We start from the raw sequence: 22,397 nt of genomic DNA on the forward strand, positions 1-22,397 counted from the left end.
CTATAGGGTGGTGCGTCGAAGAATAGGGTGTGCCCGTGTATAGATTGAAATGAATGATTGTTCGTGCTTCATAGTAGATGAAGAGATAAGAACACAAAGGTTCTACACGGGGCGTTAGGTTGATGGTAATGCCAGATAGCCATGGTTAGGGTGCGGTGACAACACCTATGGAATAGAAGTGCGTGTATTAGTGTAAAGAGGTAAAGTGTTTGATCACTCATAGAAGAATAATCATGAGACTACGGCCCTAGTGGGAATTAATGGGTGATTCACATTGGAAACCCTTGATTGTATAAAGAAAAATTAACATGGGAACTGAGACCATGAGTTGGAAAAGTCTGTGCCAGTTTGATAAGACGCCACAGATTACAGTAAAGTCAGATGAGGTAATGACCAAGATTGGTATAGTATCTACAGTTGATAGATGGCAGGTATATCTCCATGGACAATGGGATTCAAGGAGGAGATCTTGTGGGAATGGTTAAGAGTCATACTATTTTAGTATGAATGAGTTAAGATATGAAGATCAGATGAGTGATTTGATGGAACCTGGTGTTGAGATGGAGATTCTAGATGAGTATTGTACTACTTCCTTATAAATATTGTATCCAGGAATTCAAATGGATGTTAGGATCAAAATTTGTGTTTTGGAAGGCAAAAAGGTATAGTTGTGGACCATAAGGGTGGATTACATTAGACTGCAAGTAAGGTAATTGAATATGAAATGTTGCGACTCAACAGATTTAGCTAACACACCTTAGTTCGTGTGAACGTGTATCACAATAAAGTGTATGGGTGAAGGGAGACCGTATAACTCTGTGAGACACCAGAGTCAATGGTGTTGGACTGGGACCCTTTATTTCCCTAATTTTGGAAAAATGTTGTAGAGGGCAATAAGTATAAGATTGAGACTTTGAATTATTAGTTACCTTCAGATAGACTGACAATCTGAAGGAATGATTCAGACTTTAGGAATTGTACAACGAATATGTAAGTCTTTGGGGCATTGAGATAAGTACAGTCCCTTGATTGAATAGTCGCAATGGTGAATGCCGGTCAAAAAGCACTCGTTCCAATAATGATGTAAGAGACAAGAAGTATGGTGATTCAGAACTGGTTCGAGGGACCAATGAAGTTATTAGGACTGTTAGGACAAAAGTGTCTGCCTACTTGAAAGGACATAAGAGCTCACAAATTTTAAGTATGGGAACATGGAGTTTCAGAATGGGAGACTTTGTAGATCTCTGAATATTGTGAACTAGAAAGGATAAGATATTTTGGGAAATAAAGAGGGGTTGTAACTCCTGATTTGATAGACTTCCGTGGTCTTACCAAGGACTAGAGTAGGGGTCTACATATTAGCCTTACCCTAGTATGGGTGGTGGCTCACAAAGTGTTACTAATGCCAATGTCAAGGAAAGAAGTGTTAGGTATCACTGATGATGGGATAAGAAGACCCTAGGATTTTAGTGAGATTTACTGAGCAAGGAAAAGCTAATGCAATTTTTGATAAATGAGATAAAGTCTTATAGAATAAGACTGTCACTCTAGTGAGAGTGTTACTAAGGGATAGAAAAAAAAGGTAAAGGACTAGACTTTGAAGCTATAATCAGATTCACGGGATTTGTGTCCCGAGGTATTTGAATAAATTTCGAGGATGAAATTTCAGTAAGGTGGGGATAGTTGCAACGTCCTGAATTTACTGTTAAGGCTTAGCGCCTGAACTACAGTGCCTGGAAGGAATAATAGGATATACATGTTGAATTAATTGAATGAATGTGTGACTATGTGTCATACACCATTTATATGACAATATGAATTTAAATGCATATTTATGTGTATTAAATATGCATGTGGGCCCATTTTTGATAATAAGGGCATATTTGTAGTATTGGCCCATTGCGGGCATAAATGTGATTATATGTGTGTAAATGATTAAGACCACATTATTATGTGGATATGTTTGCAGTATACGACTCGAGGTGATCCTAGTGAGTGGATTAGCAGAATATTCACAACGGGGTTTAATACCCGGCTTGGGGTGAGCCTAAGGTTATTTTGGGAAACTTAACATATATTTGAGATTTATCGAGTAACGAGTAAGTATTTGGTGATTAGTTGGGCATGTCGAGATTAATTAGGAATTTGTAGGACGACTCGAGGAATTAGCAAGAAACGGGGAAAATGACCATTTTGCCCTTATGGGCAATAAAAGGGCTGAGTTATCACAAGGGTGTTTTGGTCTTTATGTTGAGGATACAATAGGCTAAGCCAGAAAAAATTAGAAACATCTCTCATCACACAACACAACCTCTCTCAGTTCTCTCTCCTCTCCCAACCAACCTCTCTTTTTATCTCTCAATTTGGTGGAATTCTTGAGGAAGCTAAGGGGGGATTAGTGGCTGAAGGCTTAGGAAATTGAAGGCTGGAGCTGGGATTGATTGAGGTTCAGTTCAAGGGTCATGATTCTCAAGGAGGTAAGCTTCAATTCCTGCTGTTGATTATGTTTTGATTGGATTCTTTTGGTGTTCTTGAGTTTTGAACTCAAGGGATGAATTTTTGGTTGTGAGGGACTTTTGGCCTAACTTTTAGTGTGGTTATGTTGTTTATGATGTTTGGGAACGTTTGAGAAGCTTAAATCTAGTTTTAGGTTAGGTCTAGGTTGAATTTTGGAAGGTTTAACTTGGAGAAAATGCAGAAAGAAGATGGGTTTTCTAGGTTCGCGGGGGCGCGCCACGACCCTGTTCATGGGCGTCACGGCCCGTGTGGCCCTAGGAGCCTGGGGGGCTTTCTGTCTTATAGGCGCGTCGCAACCCTCAGGGCCAGGTCGTGACCCGCATGCTTGTAGGGATTGGGGGCTGGCGCCTCTGACTAGAGGGCGCGCCGTGACCCTCAGGGCCAGGTCGCGGCCCGCCTAGGCAGCCATAACCAAGTTTGATCTTTAGGCTTGGGGAGGCTCAGGGACTTAAACCTAAGCGCTCAGGATGAATTCTACTACATGGTTTAGCAGAATTCAAGATCCCAAAGGCCAGTATTTGATTCCAAAGCTTTGAATTGTTTTAGGATTTTAATGGATATCCACTATCACAGTGTGACTAGGTTATACCGTAAGGGCTCAGGATTTGGGATCGTACTCAGGGCTGCCATACGCTAGCTGCTCGGGACTTGAGTTAAGAAAACTGCACCCGAGTTATGAATGAGGATTAAACCCTTGTTAATGAATATGTTATGAATGTGAATATATCTATATCTGATAAAATCTAGATGGGCATGCTTGTATACGCTCCCATTGATTACTTGCTATGCATTGTGTATTTGTGATTATATATCTTTGCAGGTCGGCCTAAGGGTGCCGGGGGTCGATAGCAAGTGTGCAGAATGCAGCCTGGCCTAAGGGTGCTAGGGTCGGCTAAGAGACCAGGGGATTCAGCCTAAGGGCACCAGGCCTGGATATTATACAATAAACAGAAGTGTTGTTCACACTTAACTATTTGCATTGATTGACGAGCTTGATTTATACACTTGAATGAGTTGAATATTACTGTTGATTGGTTACTTATATCTTGTTGTTAATTGAATCTGATGAATTATGTCTACTATTTTTATATTGTTGCCTAGTTGTGCATGTTGGTTTAAGTTTTCTTGCTGAGCATTGGCTCATGGGTGCTACGTGGTGCATGTAAGGGAAAGGGATAGCTGGACCAGCCATGAGATGGAGAGCTTCAAGGGCGGTGATACATATGCAGCTTGCTCGATCGCCAAGGTCGGGATAGCTTGGGAGGAACTAGGGTTAAACCCTGTTTTGTCGCTATGGACGACTAAGTTGTATTCTATTTGTCTTTTACAAGTTTGTAAATTGATTTTGGGATCCCATGAATAAACTTAACATTCCAATGAAAAACAACCCCTTTTTTTTACCAAATCTTTTAAAACATGACCATGACTTAGTCTTTAATTACACATTTAAGTTCAAACGACTTACTTAACAAGTTAAGCACTATTTTAAACACGCAGTGTAACGGTCTTGGTTATCCAAGACTTTACATTTAACTTCGATTATTAGCTAATAAGCGAAATTAAATGCTTCTTTTAACTTCGATTATTAGCTAATAACTGAAGTTAAAAGTCTCAAATTCCTCTTAACCAAATGCGACCCTTATTTTTTAAACTCATGACTTTTTTTTATTATTATTATAAAAACTAAAGTCGTAGCTGATTTCCCTTGAAGTGGGACACCCAAAACCGAAGTAAAAAGTCATATAAAGGCTTTAACTTCATTTTTTTATTATTCCAAATGATTATTATGTATAAGAACTGAAGTTAGAGCCCCATTTTCTAGTAATGGTGTGCATCAAAGGTAACAAGTTACACGATATTTAATATATATATTTGGATAGAATTATCACTTACAATTGAAGATCAACACAACTGAAGATAAGACAACTAGTGCTTCAAATTCAAATGAAATTGATAACATCAACAATCTAATTGCTGCAAGTTTAAGGGAGAATAATTAACAAATAATGTTTTCATATCTTTCTCCTTTAACTTATCTAAGTTATTGTATTGTGTTATACCTATTTGATTAAACTTTGGATACTTTCTTATGTTTATGTTTTATTTTAATCTTAAAATATTTAAATAGACACAATATTTATTTTGATATCTATTTTTTTAATCTTTTTTATTTGAAAAAAAATCTTACAAATCATTTTTATATTTATTTTTTAAGAAATAATTATTGTCAAAAGAGAAACAATAAATTTGATCAATATTTTGAATAAAAAATTTGTTAATATGTTAAGTATGTGTGAATTTATTTTAATAAAATAATTAAATATGATGTCTATTTTGGTATTTTTATATTTAACAACAAATTCAATCATCTTGTTTACCAAACGCTCAAATACGACATTTCTAAATCTATAATTTATCAAACACTCATCATCTTCATGCTTCGATTGATTTTCTCCATAGCATAGCTACAATTGATTGTTGCATATATGGGTCCCACTCATCATTTTTTAGGTAGCAATGTGTAACTTTTTTATAGGTCCCACGTAGTTTTAGAAGGTAAAGTCAAACCATTTGAGATGTTGATTTTGATATTGCCCCATCCTAACCCCTTCCACAAATTCCCACAAATTCCCAAGCGTCACAAATCTCAAAACAAATGTCCTCTTAGAGTTGCTCTAATACCCATAATAAAACAACAAGTGATAGTGGATGTGGATGAGAAGAAAAAAAAATAAGAGTATTATTATAAATATTGAAAAAATTAAACTCTAAATAAAATATTAAGAAAATAATCTAAAAATTGATCAAATATTTCGATAGAGGAAATTCTTTTGTAACTATTGCATTTCTTAAGGTCTTGTTTGAATCTTGTATTTAATGGGGACAAATCTAGGTAAGACCTAGAGGAGAAGCCCCCTCTAAAGAAAAAAAATAATTATTATAATTTGACAATTATCCACCAAATATTAACAAAATAAGTCTCCCACAAAAAAAATATAAAATAATTAAGCCATCACAAAAAAATAGATAAAACAACAAAAATTAATTGTAATTTTTGTTACAATTATAATTTTCATCTTTATTTATACTTTATACATATATTTTTTATTTTAAACCTCCACCCAACAAAAATCCTCGATCAATCACAGTATTTTACCAAGAATTTTTTTTATAAGAAAGAAGAGTAAGAAAAAAATATTCATAAAACTTTATAAGAGATTTTTTTAATATTTTTTTCTTTTATAATACATTTATAATTATTCTAAGTTTTATAAAATTATACATTTAATGTTGATTTTTTCTACAAGATAGTTTTTTTTAAGAAGAAGACAGATCCATTAAAATAAACATAATTCAGTACAAAGATCAAATGTAAACATGAAATGGGACATGACCATTCCATATTAGTTCACTGTCTAAGAGCAACCTTAGCTATAGAGTGAGCTAAAAGAGTAAACTGTTAGAAATTTATTTATTTGGATCACAATTGTATATATAAAATGTGTGTTGGGTCATCATATAAATGAGTCGAAATTATGTGGTCTATTTTTTAATAAAGTTTATGACTTGAGGGCATGATTGTCATGATTTTAATATGTGGATACCATAAAGGCAATTTCTGATTTGATGAGGGGCCAAATTAGAAATAGTAAATAAAGATTAGTTACTGATCTGTCCGTTATTAATAAAGAGGCAATGGTCCCCAATTTGCAGAACGTATATTTTCACTCTTGAATCCCCATCATCAAGAGACTAAGGTTCTCAAAAGTTTTGACTGCAAATTCGGAAGATCATAACCTTGTACAATTGATTTAATGGACTCTGGTACGCTTCCGCTAACCTTTGGCTATTTATTGTTTGATTCTCTTAAATTAATTAAGGGTAAATTCAGATTACAGTATTCTAACATTTGGTACCAGAGCCATCTCTAAATTAATTCTTGAGGATTTACTGTTAAAGTGTTATGATCTTCTACTATCTTCTGCAATTATTTAGTTTTGTTTCTGTTAATTACTATATGCCTGTATGCATATACATATATATATATATATGGCATATGCGTACTGATAATATATGACATATGCGTACTTCGGTACAATCTGCAATTATTCAGATATATATATATATAAATATGCGTACTGAAAGTTTAGATTATATATATATATTTATATGTGTTTCATATAAAAGTTCATGCGATTCTGTGCTAATTCTAATCCTACTGTTCAAAAGTTATGTAGATATATCTACTGTTATGTAATTAATGGAATATTTGTTAACTTTTGTAGTATATACATATATACCAATTGTATATCTACTGTGCTAATTTCGTTAATGTATATAAAAGTTATGTAGATATGAACTTTCATGTATATTGTAAAAGAATTAGCATTACAGTTGGTATATATGTATATTTGTTTTCGTTAATGTATATAAGGATTAGTTCTGAAAATATATATATATATATATATAAGTAATTATGTCTGTTTCTTTTGAGGAGAATTTGGGATTGCTTATATTTATATGCATATAGTACAGTAATTGCTTATATTAACTTGCCCGTATATATTTCTTATATACAGTTTAGTAATTTTGGAATAATACAGTAACAATAAATTTTGATTTTGGTTTTGGATTTAATTAAAGATATCTAATATTTTAGTTAAATTAATTAAAACAAAATATCACCAAAGTGACCACTTTTATGTAGATTAATTCAATTAAAATATCAAGATAATAATGTGTATGTAATTGATGCATTTATTAACTAACCCAAAGGTGAGTTAATATTTGGCCAAATTTCATACATACTTATGGTGATAAATGTGTGACAATTATAAGGTATTGTGTGTGAATAATATGTTAGTCCAAAGATTACATATTGTTTGACATAATTTATTGTCAATGGTTGTTCGCTACAACAAGAGTACCGCTTACAGTTAATATTACTGTCCAAAGACTTGATATTAATGATGTGTTTGGTATCTTGAGATGGAATTAACCATTATTTGAATTTTATTGTTTTATATGTATTCTTATGTGAGCTTGTTTTTGTTATTTTGTTATATATTCAGTTAATTCATCTACTCCTGCCACAATAACTGCCAACATTAACTCTATTCCCATGCTTAATGGGACAAATTTCAAGGCTTGGAAAGGAAAATTACTTGTAAACCTTGATTGCATGGAATTAGACTATGCATTAAGGCAAGAACAACCTTCACCTCTTACTGCAGAAAGCACTCCTGATGAAAAGATGGAGTTTGAGAGATGGGATCGTTCTAATCGCATGAGTCTAATGATCATGCAACAATGCATTCCAGAAGCCTTCGGAGGCACAGAATCTGAAGAGATCACTAAGGCCAAGGATTTCCTCGATGCAATTGAAAAACGTTTCGCTAGAAATGATAAGGCTGAAATGACTTCACTTCTGGCTTCCTTGATGTCCATGAAGTATAAGGGTCGAGGAAATGTTAGGGAGTACATTATGGAAATGTACCAAATTGCTTCAAAACTTAAGGCACTTAAGATCGAGCTTTCTGAGGATTTTCTTATTCTTATGGTTTTGATATCGCTTCCTGCACATTTTAATCAGTTCAAAGTCAGTTATAACTGTCAAAGGGAGAAATGGACTCTAAACGAGCTCATTTCTCATTGTGTGCAAGAGGAAGAAAGGTTGAAGCAAGATAAAACTTAAAGTGCTCACTTGGCCAGTGCCTCTAAGGATAAGGGCAAGAAAAGAAAGCATGAAAATGAAGCTGCTAAGGGTCTAGTGCAAAAGAAACAACATAAGGAACCAACAGGTTGTTTCTTTTGTGGCAAGCCTGGACATGTGAAGAAGGAATGTACAAAATATCACGCATGGCGTGCAAAGAAAGGTATGTTTCTTACTTTGGTCTGTTCTGAGGTTAATTTATCTTTAGTACCTAGAAACACTTGGTGGATAGATTCTGGTGCTACTACTCACATAAGTGTTTCTATGCAGGGTTGCCTGAGCTACCGAAAGCCAAGTGATGGTGAAAGACACATCCTTGTGGGCGATGGACAATCGGTAGAAGTTGAAGCTATTGGGCATTTTAGGTTGTTATTAGGAACTGGTTTTTATTTGGATTTAAAAGACACTTTTATTGTACCATCTTTTAGACGGAATTTAGTTTCTGTTTCATTATTGGACAAATTTGGATATTGTTGTTCTTTTGGAAACAATCAATTTAGTTTGTCTTTAAATTCAAATGTTGTTGGAACTGGTTACTTGAATGCTTATGACAACCTTTATTTGCTAGAAACAATTGCATCCTATAATGAAACCTTGCATGTGGAATCACGTGGTACTAAACGCAAATTAAATAAGGAAAATTCAGCCTCATTATGGCATAAGCGCTTAGGTCATATCTCAAAAGGTAGAGCTGAGCGTCTTGTGGCTGATGGCATTTTAGAGTCTCTTGACTTCACAAACTTTGATGTTTGTGTCAATTGTATCAAGGGAAAACAGACCAAAACTAAGAGATTAGGTGCCAAAAGATCTACAGATGTCTTAGAATTGATTCATATAGATATTTGTGGGCCATTCCCTACAGCATCATGGAATGGTCAACAATATTTCATATCATTCATAGACGATTACTCACGTTATGGGTACCTATATCTTATTCATGAAAAGTCACAGTCTCTGGATGTGTTCAAAGCTTATAAAGCTAAAGTTGAGAATCAACTCAACAAAAGGATTAAAAACATCAGATCCGATCATGGTGGTGAGTACTACAGTAGATATGATGGCTCAGGCGAACAACGTCCAGGACCGTTTGCTAAATTCCTAGAGGAATGCGGTATTGTCCCACAGTACACCATGCCAGGATCACCTAGCATGAATGGTGTAGCTGAAAGACGCAATAGGACTCTTAAGGATATGGTAAGGAGCATGATTGTTCATTCTACCTTACCTGAGTCTCTCTGGGGAGAAGCATTAAAGACAGCAGCTTACATTCTGAACAGAATACCAACTAAAGCAGTTGCAAAAACACCTTATGAGCTTTGGACAAGCCGAAAGCCTAGTTTAAAGCACTTTCACATTTGGGGATGTCCAACTGAGGCAAGGCCTTATCGGGCACATGAAAAGAAATTGGACTCCAAAACAGTTAGCAGCTACTTTATTGGTTATTCTGAGCGATCTAGGGGCTATAAGTTTTATGATCCCACACTTAAAAATATTTTTGAGACGGGTACTGCAACATTTTTTGAGGATGTTGAGTTGGGGGGAGAAATAAGGTTAGAGATATTTCTTTTGAAGAGGAATTGGATTCAAACCCAATTTCTGCTATCACTTTTGACAATATTCAGGTTCCTACACCTATCATTGATCAGAAAGTGAATGTGGAACCTCAACAAACCCCAAATGAAAATGAGGTAATTGCTCCAGAAGAACAAACTCAACAACCTCAAGAACCAGTGTCGTTAAGGAGATCCACGAGAGAAAGGAGAAGTGCTATTTCGGATGATTATATTATATTTCTCCAAGAACATGAGGATGACAATGGAATGATGGAAGATGACCCAATCAACTTTCATCAGGCTGTGAAAAGTTCTAACTCTCAAAATTGGATTGAAGCAATGAATGAAGAGTATAAGTCTATGCAAGACAATAAAGTTTGGGAGCTTGTCCCATTACCAGAAGGAAAGAAACCGATTGGTTGCAAATGAATTTTTAAGACAAAATGGGATTCAAAAGGTAATGTGGAAAGGTATAAAGCTCGTCTTGTAGCAAAAGGATATACTCAAAAGGAAGGGATTGACTTTAAGGAGACCTTTTCTCCAGTTTCATCAAAGGACTCTTTTAGGGTAATCATGGCACTTGTTGCACATTATAATTTAGAGCTTCATCAAATGGATGTGAAAACAGCATTTCTCAATGGAAACATTGATGAAACAATATATATGATGCAGCCTAAAAACTTTGTGTTGGGAGACCCAAAGACGATGGTTTGCAAATTGACCAAATCCATTTATGGGCTCAAACAAGCTTCCCTTCAATGGTACCACAAATTTCATCAAGTGATTCTCTCGTTTGGTTTTGAGATGAATGTTGTTGATGATTGTGTGTATCACAAGTTCAGTGGGAGTAAACATGTTTTCCTGGTTTTGTATATTGATGACATACTGCTTGCCACAAATGATATAGGCATGTTGCACGAAACCAAGAGATTTCTGTCAAGAAATTTTGAGATGAAAGATCTTGTTGATGCCTCTTTTGTTTTAGGAATTCAAATACATCGAGATCGTTCTCGGGGTATTCTTGGATTATCACAAAAGAGCTATATCGATAAAGTACTTAAAAGGTTTGGAATGCAAGATTGTAGACCAGGTGATACCCCTGTCGTTAAAGGAGACAAATTTAGTCTTAAGCAATGCCCTAAAGCAAGCCTTGAAATTCAAGAAATGCAAAAGATTCCCTACGCTTCAGCTGTTGGGAGTCTAATGTATGCTCAAGTTTGTACGCGTCCGAATATAGCGTACATTGTTGGAGTGTTAGGCAGATACTTAAGCAATCCAGGAATTGATCACTGGAAAGCAGCCAAAAAGGTTATGAGATATTTGAAGAAAACAAGAGATTACATGCTTACATATAGGAAGTCAGATCACTTTGAGATCATTGGATATTCTGACTCCGACTTTGCGAGATGCTAAGATAGTAGGAGATCCACTTCGGGCTACATATATCTGTTAGGTGGTGGAGCTATATCATGGAGGAGTGCAAAACAAACACTCATAGCTTCATCCACCATGGCAGCAGAGTTTGTTGCATGTTATGAGGCATCCAACCATGGTATATGGCTGAGAAACTTTGTCACCGGGCTGCGCATTGTGGATGGAATTGAAAGACCACTTAAGTTGTATTGTGACAATAAGTCAGCTGTATTGTATTCCAACAACAACAGGAGCTCGACAATGTCAAAACATATTGACATCAAGTTCCTTGTTGTAAAAGAAAGGGTACAGAGTGGACATATTTGTATAGAACACTTAGGTACAAACTCCATGATTGCAGACCCCCTTACTAAGGGTTTGCCGCCTAAGGTCTTTCATGAGCACACTGCTCGTATGGGTGTTTTAGAGTATGAGGATATCTAGATTCAGTGAGAGTTTGTCTTTATTATCCTTTGTGTTTTTTTTTATGTGTTTCATGAAACTTGTATAATTGGATATTTTTTCTGATCAGAAATTATGTTGTTCAGTTTATTTCACTTTGTACATTAAGCTAAAGTTTTGAACTCTATAAAGTAAAGTAGAACCAATTGAAAATTGACATGAATAGATCACCATGCATGTAATTTTCATACCACATTATCATGATTGATCTATGTCATTTAACTGTATCGATATAAGTGACCATTGATGGGTTTAGTTGTGATTGATACAACGAAAATCGCTTTGATCCTATGTTGATATAGTTAATGGACGAGATTGCACATGCCTATGGTTATGATGATAAAGTTATGAGCTCAATACGGTCAACACATTTATATATATATATACATATGTGGCCCAGTGGGAGATTGTTAGAAATTTATTTATTTGGGTCACAATTGTATATATAAAATGTGTGTTGGGTCATCATATAAATGAGTCGAAATTATGTGGTCTATTTTGGAATAAAGTTTATGACTTAAGGGCATGATTGTCATGATTTTAATATGTGGATACCATAAAGGCAATTTCTGATTTGATGAGGGGCCAAATTAGAAATAGTAAATAAAGATTAGTTACTGATTTGTCAGTTATTAATAAAGAGGTAATGGTCTCCAATTTGCAGAACGTATCTTTTCACTCTTGAATCCCCATCATCAAGAGACTAAGGTTCTCAAAAGTTTTGACTGCAAATTCGGAAGATCATAACCTTGTACAATCGATTCAATGGACTCCGGTACGCTTCCGCTAACCTTTGGCTATTTATTGTTTGATTCTCTTGAATTAATTATGGCTAAATTCAGATTACAGTATTCTAACATAAACTTCTCTACAAACATGAAATAAGGGAGCCTTAGGAAAAAAGAAAATGAACTCTTAATTAAGGGTGTTCATATAAACCGCAAACCGTGGTTTGGAACCAAACCGCACTGCACTAAACTGCCAAAAACCGTAACCGGTGAAACCGTTTTCGATGGTTTGGTTTATCCGGACCGCTCAACTTTAATGGTTTGGTCACGGTTTCTAATTTTTTAAAATCAATTAAACCGGACCGGATCGTGATTTTTTCTAAAAAAAATAGTTTTTAGAAATGATGGTTCAAAGATTTGAACCCCTACACTTAAATTAATATAAAATCTACCAAACCATGCAAGTCAAACAATTTATTTGTTTATGATATGTTTTTAGTAGTATTTAATACATGCATAAGTTTCCAAAACTAAAAAAAAAAGAAATGTAAAGTCCCACATTGTTTAGAAAGTAAACATTTATTTTTCTCACTTCTATAAAATGATCAAAATACTTACACTTACAACAACAAAGACAATAAGCTTCTTGTAGACTTTTATGGTCTTAAAAGTAAAGCTAAAATTATTATTATTATTTAAATACAATTATTTAGTTAATTATTTTATAATAATTTTTAAATTTTTTTTTAATAATTTGATTATACGGATAAAACCAAACCAAACCGCACCAAGCCGTTTATTTATGGTTTGGTTTTTTTTTAATTCTAATGGTTTGGTTTTCATTTTGAAATAATCATGAACAATTTCGTTTCAAAATTTTTCTAAAACGCATCAAATCAAACCGTGTATACGTGCTATTAATATCTTTGATAAAATAAAATAAAAAAAGATAAATCAGTTATATTACTTTTGATTTTCTCCACAATTTTCTTAGCATCGGTTTCCACATGTCATAATTCTTTGTTTGAATTCAAAGTTGAGAAAATGAAATTATTTAAAATTTATTTTTGTTTACCTCCGAAAATTCAATATCCAAAAATGTTTTTTACCGTTGGATTAGTGAAGAAGAGTAGGAGCCCACGGAGAGCCGAAAAGAAAAAAAGTACTTATTACTATTTTATTACATTGCGCTCAGATCAAGTATGTCACGTACGTACTGCAGTAATAAGTGTCGACTGTAATGACCATACCTTAGCTTCCAGCCAACACACCGCCACTGTATTAAATGATTTCGAGAACAACATTTCCACACACACCTGACCCAATACATTGTTCGTCCTCCTATCCTAATAGTAAGTCGTTTTATTTTTAAAATTTTTTTTTTATAATTACAAGATAGTCAATAAAAGTCAAAAGATGCAAAAAAAAAACAAAAATACTAAAAAAAAAGATACTTTATGATATTTGAACCAATACTTTTTCAAAATTTCATATGTTACGTGTCAGGCATGCATGATTTTGATATGTTGCACTTTTGTTTTATACAAAATAAAAATAAAATCTCTCATTCTGATTTAGACCCACTTCGCATCAATCTAATAACAAAAATTTATATTATTAGAGAATTAATATTTTCTTTTAATGAATTAAGGCTTAAATTTTTTATTTAGGAGTAAGCAAAACATCCACTAAGTTGTAGAAGGTGTTCAATTCACACTGCATAACATTATACATTATATAATTTTTTTAATTTTTTTTTCATGATACGAGTTAAGAGTCAATCTTTAGGAGGTGCGGTTTTCCATTTAAGATTTTTTTCAGCTTGTACTAACTATGGCCCCGTTCGGTATTGTTGGATTTATTTAAAGTTTATAAATTTTTGTTATATATATATATATATTTATTATTAAGTGATTTATATGTACTATTTATTAGTGTAGGAAAATTCTAGAGTGCACTTATGTTTTTGGGAGCGCTAGTGCACCCATTTTTTATTTTTGGTATTGAAATGATTTTTGGTACAATTTTTTATTTATTTTATAAATGTGTACATTATAGTTATTTAGAGTTTTTTGTAAAATTTTAAGAAATTATGAATAATTTACAATATCAAAAATATAATCTAAACATGTTATCTTCCATGCACATAAGAAAAAGTAGTCACGCATGTAACAGACTATTTAGACATTGTTTTCGGTACGGTAAATTATTTAGAATTTCTAAAAAATTTACAAAATGTTCTAAAAAATTATAATATATATGGTCATAAAAAAAATTCGGCGAAAATCATCCGAGTATCAAAAAATAAGAGAATATGCACTGGTATGTCAATTTTTAGGGGGTGCAATCTAAATGTACACATTACTTTATATGTATTTTATTAGTTTGGTATTATTATATTTAATTAAAAAAATTTATAGATAAAAAATTTAACGCAAAAATGATACATTTTTATAATGCGAGTAGGTGTAATGTGTTTTGTAAATTAACGGTGATATATATATATATATATTTTGGGAGGATTTTTCGATGCACCCTAAAAAGGGGCACATCAGTTGTAACGCCCTGATAATTATGGTCAATTACTAAGTGTGTTTAAAACTAGTACTGAACTTGTTAAATAAGTCATTTGGACTAAACATGTGATTAAGCCACTAAAGGTTTAGGTATTAAAACTTTTGGTCAACTCATAAACATTTTCATTAAGTTAAAAATATGTTCTTTACATGGGATCCCAAAAACATCACTTTAAAAGTCAATTACAACTCTCAGGTTACACAATAAGCCGACCTAGGCGGCAAAAGCTGGGTTTGACCCTAGTTCCCCTGAGCATCTCGGCTGTGGTGGTCGAGTGGACTGCATATGTACATACCACTACTAATGCCCTTCTACTCATGGCTGGTTGAGCTTCTCTTTACCTTTACCTGCACCACAAAGCACCTGTGAGCCAGAAGACTCAGCAAGAAAACATATTCAATAGCTTACAGAATGAAACAGTTATCAAGCAGTAATAACTGATACTGATGCATTCATTAAACCAAACTAGAGACCATAGAGTCACACAAGTGCATGTTGCACTCTCTTTCAAGTTGTTGGCATCCGAGCCAGTCAAGTGCATGTCGCACTCCCAGGGTGGCCCAACCATGGTGGCATGCACTCCGCATGCATTATGCCAATCTTAGCTTATAAACTAAGTTCTTTAAGCCCTTGACTTATAAGTTAAGCCACCACGTGCCTCCAACTTATAAGTTGAAGCTTTGGGACTCTCAACTTATAAAGCGAGTCTCCCAGAGTTCAATATATTCTCAACTAATAAGTTGATCCCCACTTAACACCCTAATAATCCTTTAGTTTATAAACCAAGCTTCATAGACATAACAGACAGTCACATGTTTCACATAGCATACCTATCAAATAATCACACAATGAATTATAATACATTCACACAACAGTCATAAGCATAATCATAATTATGCACGTTACAATGTACCTAATCAGATATTCGCAACATAATTATAATCATGTTCATTACCTTAATTAAACTCTAATAATGCATTCACATAATAGGTGCAGTTTTCTTACCTTTGGTCCGTATGCGGGTTATTAGCGACGACCCTCTGAGTACGATCCCTGATTCAAGCCCTTAGGGAAAACCTAGTCACAACCGTAATAAGGAAGTTCCCATCAATAACAGGTAACTAACAACTTCCAGACCAACTCTTAGCCTCCGGGACATCGAATTCCACTTAACAAGGAAGTAGAATCGATCCCGAGCCCAAATGGTTAGGTTCCCAATCTAAAAATCTCATTTAAGCCAAAATTCCCCTTAAGGGCCACGACCCCTCACACCCGAGCCGCGACCCGCCTCTAATTCCAGAGGCTCGGCCTCCTTGGAAACCAACACGTGCCACGGCGCGCCCCTGCCTCTGAGCCCTGCTGGCTCAAAATTCTCTTCGTAGGTCGCGACTCACCAGAAAAGAGTCGCGACTCAGCCCCACGAACCCAGCCAAAACCTAACCAATTTCATCCCACTCCTCCAATTTAATTCCCACAACTTATATATTCATCCTTACCAACAAAACCCAACCAATTATCACAATAAAGCTTATCAAACTACCAAACCCAACCTCTCAATTATCAAGCATGCATAAACACCTTTACTCTAAATATCTCAGCATACTAAACCAAACAATTTTACAGTTCAAAACTCTTACCTCAGCTGAGATGAACCTCTTGAGCTTAACCTCTATTTTCCCAAAGCCTAACACCTTGATTCCTAGACTTTACTCTTCAATTCCTCAAGAACAACTCAAGCATCCATGGCACTTAGAGAAAACGAGGGAGAAGAAGAGAGTTGCTGAATTTCTTTTCTTTTAGTTTCCTGTAATTTCTCAAATCTTCTGAGTATAATCCAGCCAGCCAAGTCTTAAACCCCAAGTGGAATTGACTAAATTGCCCCTTGCCCTTAACCTATACAACAAGTACTCACAAGGGCAACTTTGTCATTTGCCTTAAATCCCGCTATCCACAATTTACATCCTATAATTCCCGCTACTTCCAATTTTCTCACACGGTTACCAATAAATTTTCCCATTACCCACTAATTCTCGGTAATGTACTAAATCAATAAAATACCCCTAAGCTTACCCCGAGCCGGGTATTAAGACCCCATTGTGACTTTTCCACTAACTTGCTCATCGGGATCGCCTCTCGTCGAGTAACTCAAATATATCCACATAATAATGTGGTCTCAATCACACAAACACATATTTGCATTTATTTTCCCAAACGTGTCAAATTACTAAAATACCATTCTTATAAGAAACAGGCTCACATACACATATTTAATATCTCTAACATGCTAACATAATTATATTATAATATAATTCACATAATAACTCAATTATTGCCTCCCGACCCCCTAATCCAAGCACTAAGCCACATTAGGAAATTTGGGATGTTACATCAGTGCACCCTTTTGGTATTTTTGGTTCGAGAAATATTTTTGGTGACTTTTTTTATGACCGTGTACATTGTACTTATTTAGAGCATCTTGCAAAATTTCAGAATAATTTATAGTGCCGAAATTAAAATTCAAACATGTTATCTTCCACACGCATAAAAAAAGTAGTCACACGGGCAACAAACTATTTGAACTTTGTTTTCTACACGGTAAATTATTCATAATTTTTTAAACATTTACAAGATGCTCTAAATAACTACAATATACACAATCATAAAAAAAATGTGCCGAAAATTCTTCCCGAGCCAAAAACTAAATAAAGTGCACTGATGTGTCCCTTTTAGGGGTACCGAAAAACTAACCTATATTTTGAAGTGTAATGGTGATATATTTTACTCGTGCAAGTAAATAATTAACTTAATCACATTTTGTGAGTGGGTAATTTTTTTAAACATCCAACGGTTACCCTTAAAAAATATTTAATGTTAATTTGTTGAAAGTGATGCTTTTTTTTTATTAATTATAAATTGGAACACAATTTTTGGACATTATGTTTGATTCTAAAAAAATCACACAATGCACCAACCATTTATATTTATTAAAAAATTTACCATAAAAAGGCAATATACTGCTGTTTGCTCCAATTGGATGTCCTACTACTAAAACTAGCAGTAAAAGTGTAACCAGTGGTTTTGACACCAACACGAATACATTGCTTCATAAACAGAGCCAAAATTAACTGCCACCACCACCTGCCCCTCGGACCAACTTTCTCTTTCTCTATTTAACATTAACATTTGCATTCATGATATAACCAACCATCTTTATTATAGACCAGCAAAATTTGGTATCACTCATGTAGAGACAGACAACACACTCCACAGTCCACACCTTAGCTTGCTCCTTTCAAGATATTTCAACCCCCTAAATCCTTACCAAGTTTCCCAAACCTCTCTACTCATCTTCCTGTTCATTTTTACTCTGTTTCTTCGATTTGGCTTTTGCGTTCTTGGAAAGAGTGAAGAGCTCATATTTCTTAGCTTAAACATGACTGAAAATCCAGTCAAATGGCTTGTTTTGATAACAATGAGCTGCTTACTCTGTAATCTTGTACTTTCTGCGGCGACCCAGATGGCCAAGAAGACTACATATATTGTCCAAATGGACAAGTCAGCGATGCCTGAGTCATTTTCTGATCACTTGCAGTGGTACTCTTCGAAAGTAAAGTCGGTTCTCATTGACAAGGAAACCGAAACCGATAAAGATCAGAGGATAATCTACAGTTACCAGACTGTTTTTCATGGAGTCGCGGTTCGATTAAATGAAGAAGAAGCTCAGAGGCTCGAGGAAGAAGACGGTGTGCTGGCCATATTCCCGGAAACGAAGTACGAGCTTCACACAACGCGAAGTCCCCTCTTTTTGGGGCTTGATTCAAAGCAGGACAGCACGGGTGTCTGGTCGGAAAAGCTTTCTGACCACGACGTCATTGTCGGGGTGCTTGATACCGGGATTTGGCCGGAGAGCGAGAGCTTCAACGACGCCGGAATGACCCCGGTTCCAGCTCGCTGGAAAGGTGCTTGCGTGACTGGCCGAGGTTTCACGAAAAGACACTGCAATAAAAAGATCGTCGGAGCTAGAATGTTCTACCGGGGTTACGAATCCGCTACCGGAAAAATCAACCCTCAGAACGAGTACAAATCGCCCAGAGATCAAGATGGGCATGGAACTCACACTGCCGCTACCGTCGCTGGTACCCCGGTCAAAGGAGCAAACCTTTTGGGCTATGCGTACGGTACAGCAAGGGGAATGGCTCCAGGAGCAAGAGTGGCGGCTTATAAAGTTTGCTGGGTAGGCGGCTGTTTCAGTTCCGATATTCTGTCAGCCGTCGACAGAGCTGTTGCGGACGGAGTCAACGTCTTGTCGATATCTTTGGGCGGCGGAGTTTCATCTTACTATAGAGACAGTTTATCAGTAGCGGCGTTTGGGGCGATGGAAATGGGCGTTTTCGTCTCGGGATCCGCAGGCAATGGAGGACCCGACCCGGTTAGCCTTACCAACGTGTCACCGTGGATAACCACGGTTGGCGCTAGCACCATGGATAGAGACTTTCCAGCAACTGTTCAGCTCGGAAATGGCAGAACTCTTTCCGGTGTTTCACTCTACAAAGGTCGAAGAACGCTTGAAAAGAAACAGTACCCGATTGTTTATATGGGAAGCAACTCGACCGTCCCTGATCCGGCATCGTTATGCTTGGAAGGGACTTTAGAAAGACATAAAGTTGCTGGAAAAATTGTCATATGCGACCGTGGAATCAGCCCTCGTGTTCAGAAGGGTCAGGTGGTCAAAGACGCCGGAGGAGTTGGAATGATTCTGACGAACACGGCGGCAAACGGCGAGGAATTGGTAGCGGACTCCCACCTTCTTCCAGCAGCGGCCATTGGAGAAAACGAAGCAAAAGTAGTAAAGCGTTACGCTTTGATTAACCCCAAAGCCACGGCCAATCTAGCGTTTATGGGAACTCGTGTGGGGATTAGGCCATCTCCAGTGGTGGCAGCGTTTTCATCAAGAGGGCCTAATTTTCTCACTTTTGAGATTCTCAAACCTGATTTGGTAGCTCCCGGAGTCAACATTCTCGCAGCTTGGACCGGGGATTTGGGCCCGTCGAGTTTACCAACAGATCGTCGTAGGGTAAAATTCAACATATTGTCTGGTACCTCAATGTCGTGTCCTCACGTAAGTGGCATTGCTGCACTGCTAAAGGCTAGACACCCCGAATGGAGCCCGGCCGCCATTAAATCAGCTCTTATGACCACTGCTTATGTCCACGACAACACTCTCCACCCTCTTAAAGACGCCTCCTCGACGATTCCTTCCAGCCCGTATGACCACGGAGCGGGTCATGTAAACCCGAGAAAAGCACTTGACCCGGGTTTGGTCTACGACATAGAGCCTCAGGACTACTTTGAGTTCCTCTGTACTCAGAATCTATCTCCAACCCAGTTAAAAGTTTTCGCCAAGTACTCAAACAGAACTTGCCAACACACACTCGCCGGTCCAGCGGACTTGAACTACCCTGCTATCTCAGTTGTGTTCCCTTATAAGACAAACGTTTCTGTTCTGAGTGTTCGCCGAACAGTGACCAATGTGGGTTCTCCGGTTTCAAGTTACCACCTTTCGGTTTCGCCGTTTAAAGGTGTTTATGTTAACGTTGTGCCTCGATCACTGAACTTCACCAAGGTCGGTCAGAAGTTGTCGTATAAGGTCACGTTTAAGAAGATGTCACGGCAAACAATGCCGGAGTTTGGGGCTTTGATATGGAAAAATGGTGTCCACAAGGTGAGAAGCCCAATTGTGCTTACGTGGCTACCTCCGATGTAAATCGTCGTCGTTTGTTGGGTTGTGGAGATCATTCCTGCGCACAAAAAAGAGAAACATAATCTTGTTGACATTGTGATCAATTCCTCTGGTTTTAATTATGATTTTGCGTTCACTACTAGAACAAAAGTAGAATAAGCATTTTCTTGTCGCTTTTTTTTTTTGAAAAACAAAATCAGATCAATTATAAAAGATGAAATTCGATACTTTGCAATGATGTTTGATCCATTGATGTGATAGGTACTATGATGTGTTCCTCAAACTTTTAAATTTATATTTTGGTAATCAAAAGTATAATTTTGCAGTGGATCTCATGTATTAACCTTAATCAATTTTTATTATAAAAAGGCCACGAGTTAACTCTGACAAGGTGCCATCATTTTTTTTTTTTTTTAAAGAGAAGGTGCTATAATTACCGGGAATACTGTGTACACGCTATTTTTGTTGAACAAAAGAATAGACAGAAAACTTTCGATGGCATAAATTCTAATGACACGAGGTTTTGCACATGAATCGTTTAAGTTGAGTTTAAATCTAGGAGTTTAAATCGTTATAGACTGGTTCAAAAGGGCTAATAATCCTACAGAATTACTTATTAGCAGATTAAAGTTAAACTAATAATAAATATAGTATTAATGACAATCTCAAGAGCAATAATAAAAAGTAATTTGAGTGGAATACATAATATGCCACAGGTAGTCGATAACCGAACAAAACATAAATAAAAAGAAAAGAACAGCATATATTAACACAGATAAAGTCTTTATGCCGAAATCTTTTTTTTTTCGTCTGGCAAAAAACTAATTAGTGATCATTGCTGGCAACTGTATGAGCTAGACCTAAGACCATTAGAGAATCTAAGAATATTACAACAAACTCAAAGCACAAAGTAACATCTAAAGCATTACCGCTTTCGTTTCAGCATCTGAAGGGGAATTTCTTGCAACAAACTCCCTGATTAATCTCGATGTATGTCATCCTTGAAAGATGCATAAGTGAACACCTGACCAGCGTTGGACGATTTAGCACGTGATTCTCAGCTGCTCTATACACCCATCGGTTGGGGTCCCATTCCAACTCCTATGTTCCAGCCTCATCACGACTGGACCACAAAGTGTCACAGACACAAGCTGCAAAATCAATAAAATTTTCTCTTTCCAGAGAGGTTTCAAATCACACAGAAAACGTAAATGCATTCAACCCTGAGTAGAACTTCTTTCACTTGAATAGGCCATGGGAAAGCAAATCACCCCATTTTGGCAAAAATACGGTCCTTGAAAAAATGGAGTACGCTTCAGCCCCTACATACCACACAAATTAACATCATTATGGCTCCAACGCACAAAACCATGCAATAGAGTCAGTCCATTATAGGAAGGGACTTACTTGAGATGCTCCAGAATTTAGCTTTCCACATAGCTCTCCATACACAAGGTCCTGGGAATTAAAGTGTCGTTGTTCATCCTCCTAATTAGGCTCCCCCTTAAGTGAAATAGATTAATTGGCGTGATTTGCCGTTCTTCCACTATAAAGTGCCTTCCCTATGCCAACAGACACATAATGCAATCAACATTTATTATTTTCTTTAATGTTGATCAATCAAGCCTACAAAATAGGAAATTAACAAATCAGATAATTGTTTCTCATAATCATAGAAAAACCTAATGCACTGA

The 22,397-nt window shown here is 36.1% G+C and overlaps 2 protein-coding genes across 2 annotated transcripts; both read left to right on the forward strand.

Annotated features, from left to right (window-relative positions):
• Nucleotides 1-308: 308 nt before the first annotated feature.
• Nucleotides 309-8,212, forward strand: LOC133779484 (uncharacterized). The gene is made up of 3 exons (XM_062219443.1): nt 309-431; nt 531-582; nt 7,590-8,212. The coding sequence occupies exons 1-3, from the start codon at nt 309-311 to the stop codon at nt 8,210-8,212; spliced, it is 798 nt and encodes a 265-aa protein (XP_062075427.1).
• A 9,945-nt stretch (nt 8,213-18,157) lies between these two features.
• On the forward strand, nt 18,158-20,930 carry LOC133777669 (subtilisin-like protease SBT1.3). Its single transcript, XM_062217359.1, has one exon. It carries the CDS (start codon nt 18,397-18,399, stop codon nt 20,725-20,727), a length of 2,331 nt encoding a protein of 776 aa, XP_062073343.1. The 5' UTR covers nt 18,158-18,396; the 3' UTR covers nt 20,728-20,930.
• Nucleotides 20,931-22,397: the final 1,467 nt, after the last annotated feature.

This window comes from Humulus lupulus, chromosome 5 (genome assembly GCF_963169125.1).
Source record: "Humulus lupulus chromosome 5, drHumLupu1.1, whole genome shotgun sequence".
Taxonomy (NCBI): Eukaryota; Viridiplantae; Streptophyta; class Magnoliopsida; order Rosales; family Cannabaceae; genus Humulus; species Humulus lupulus.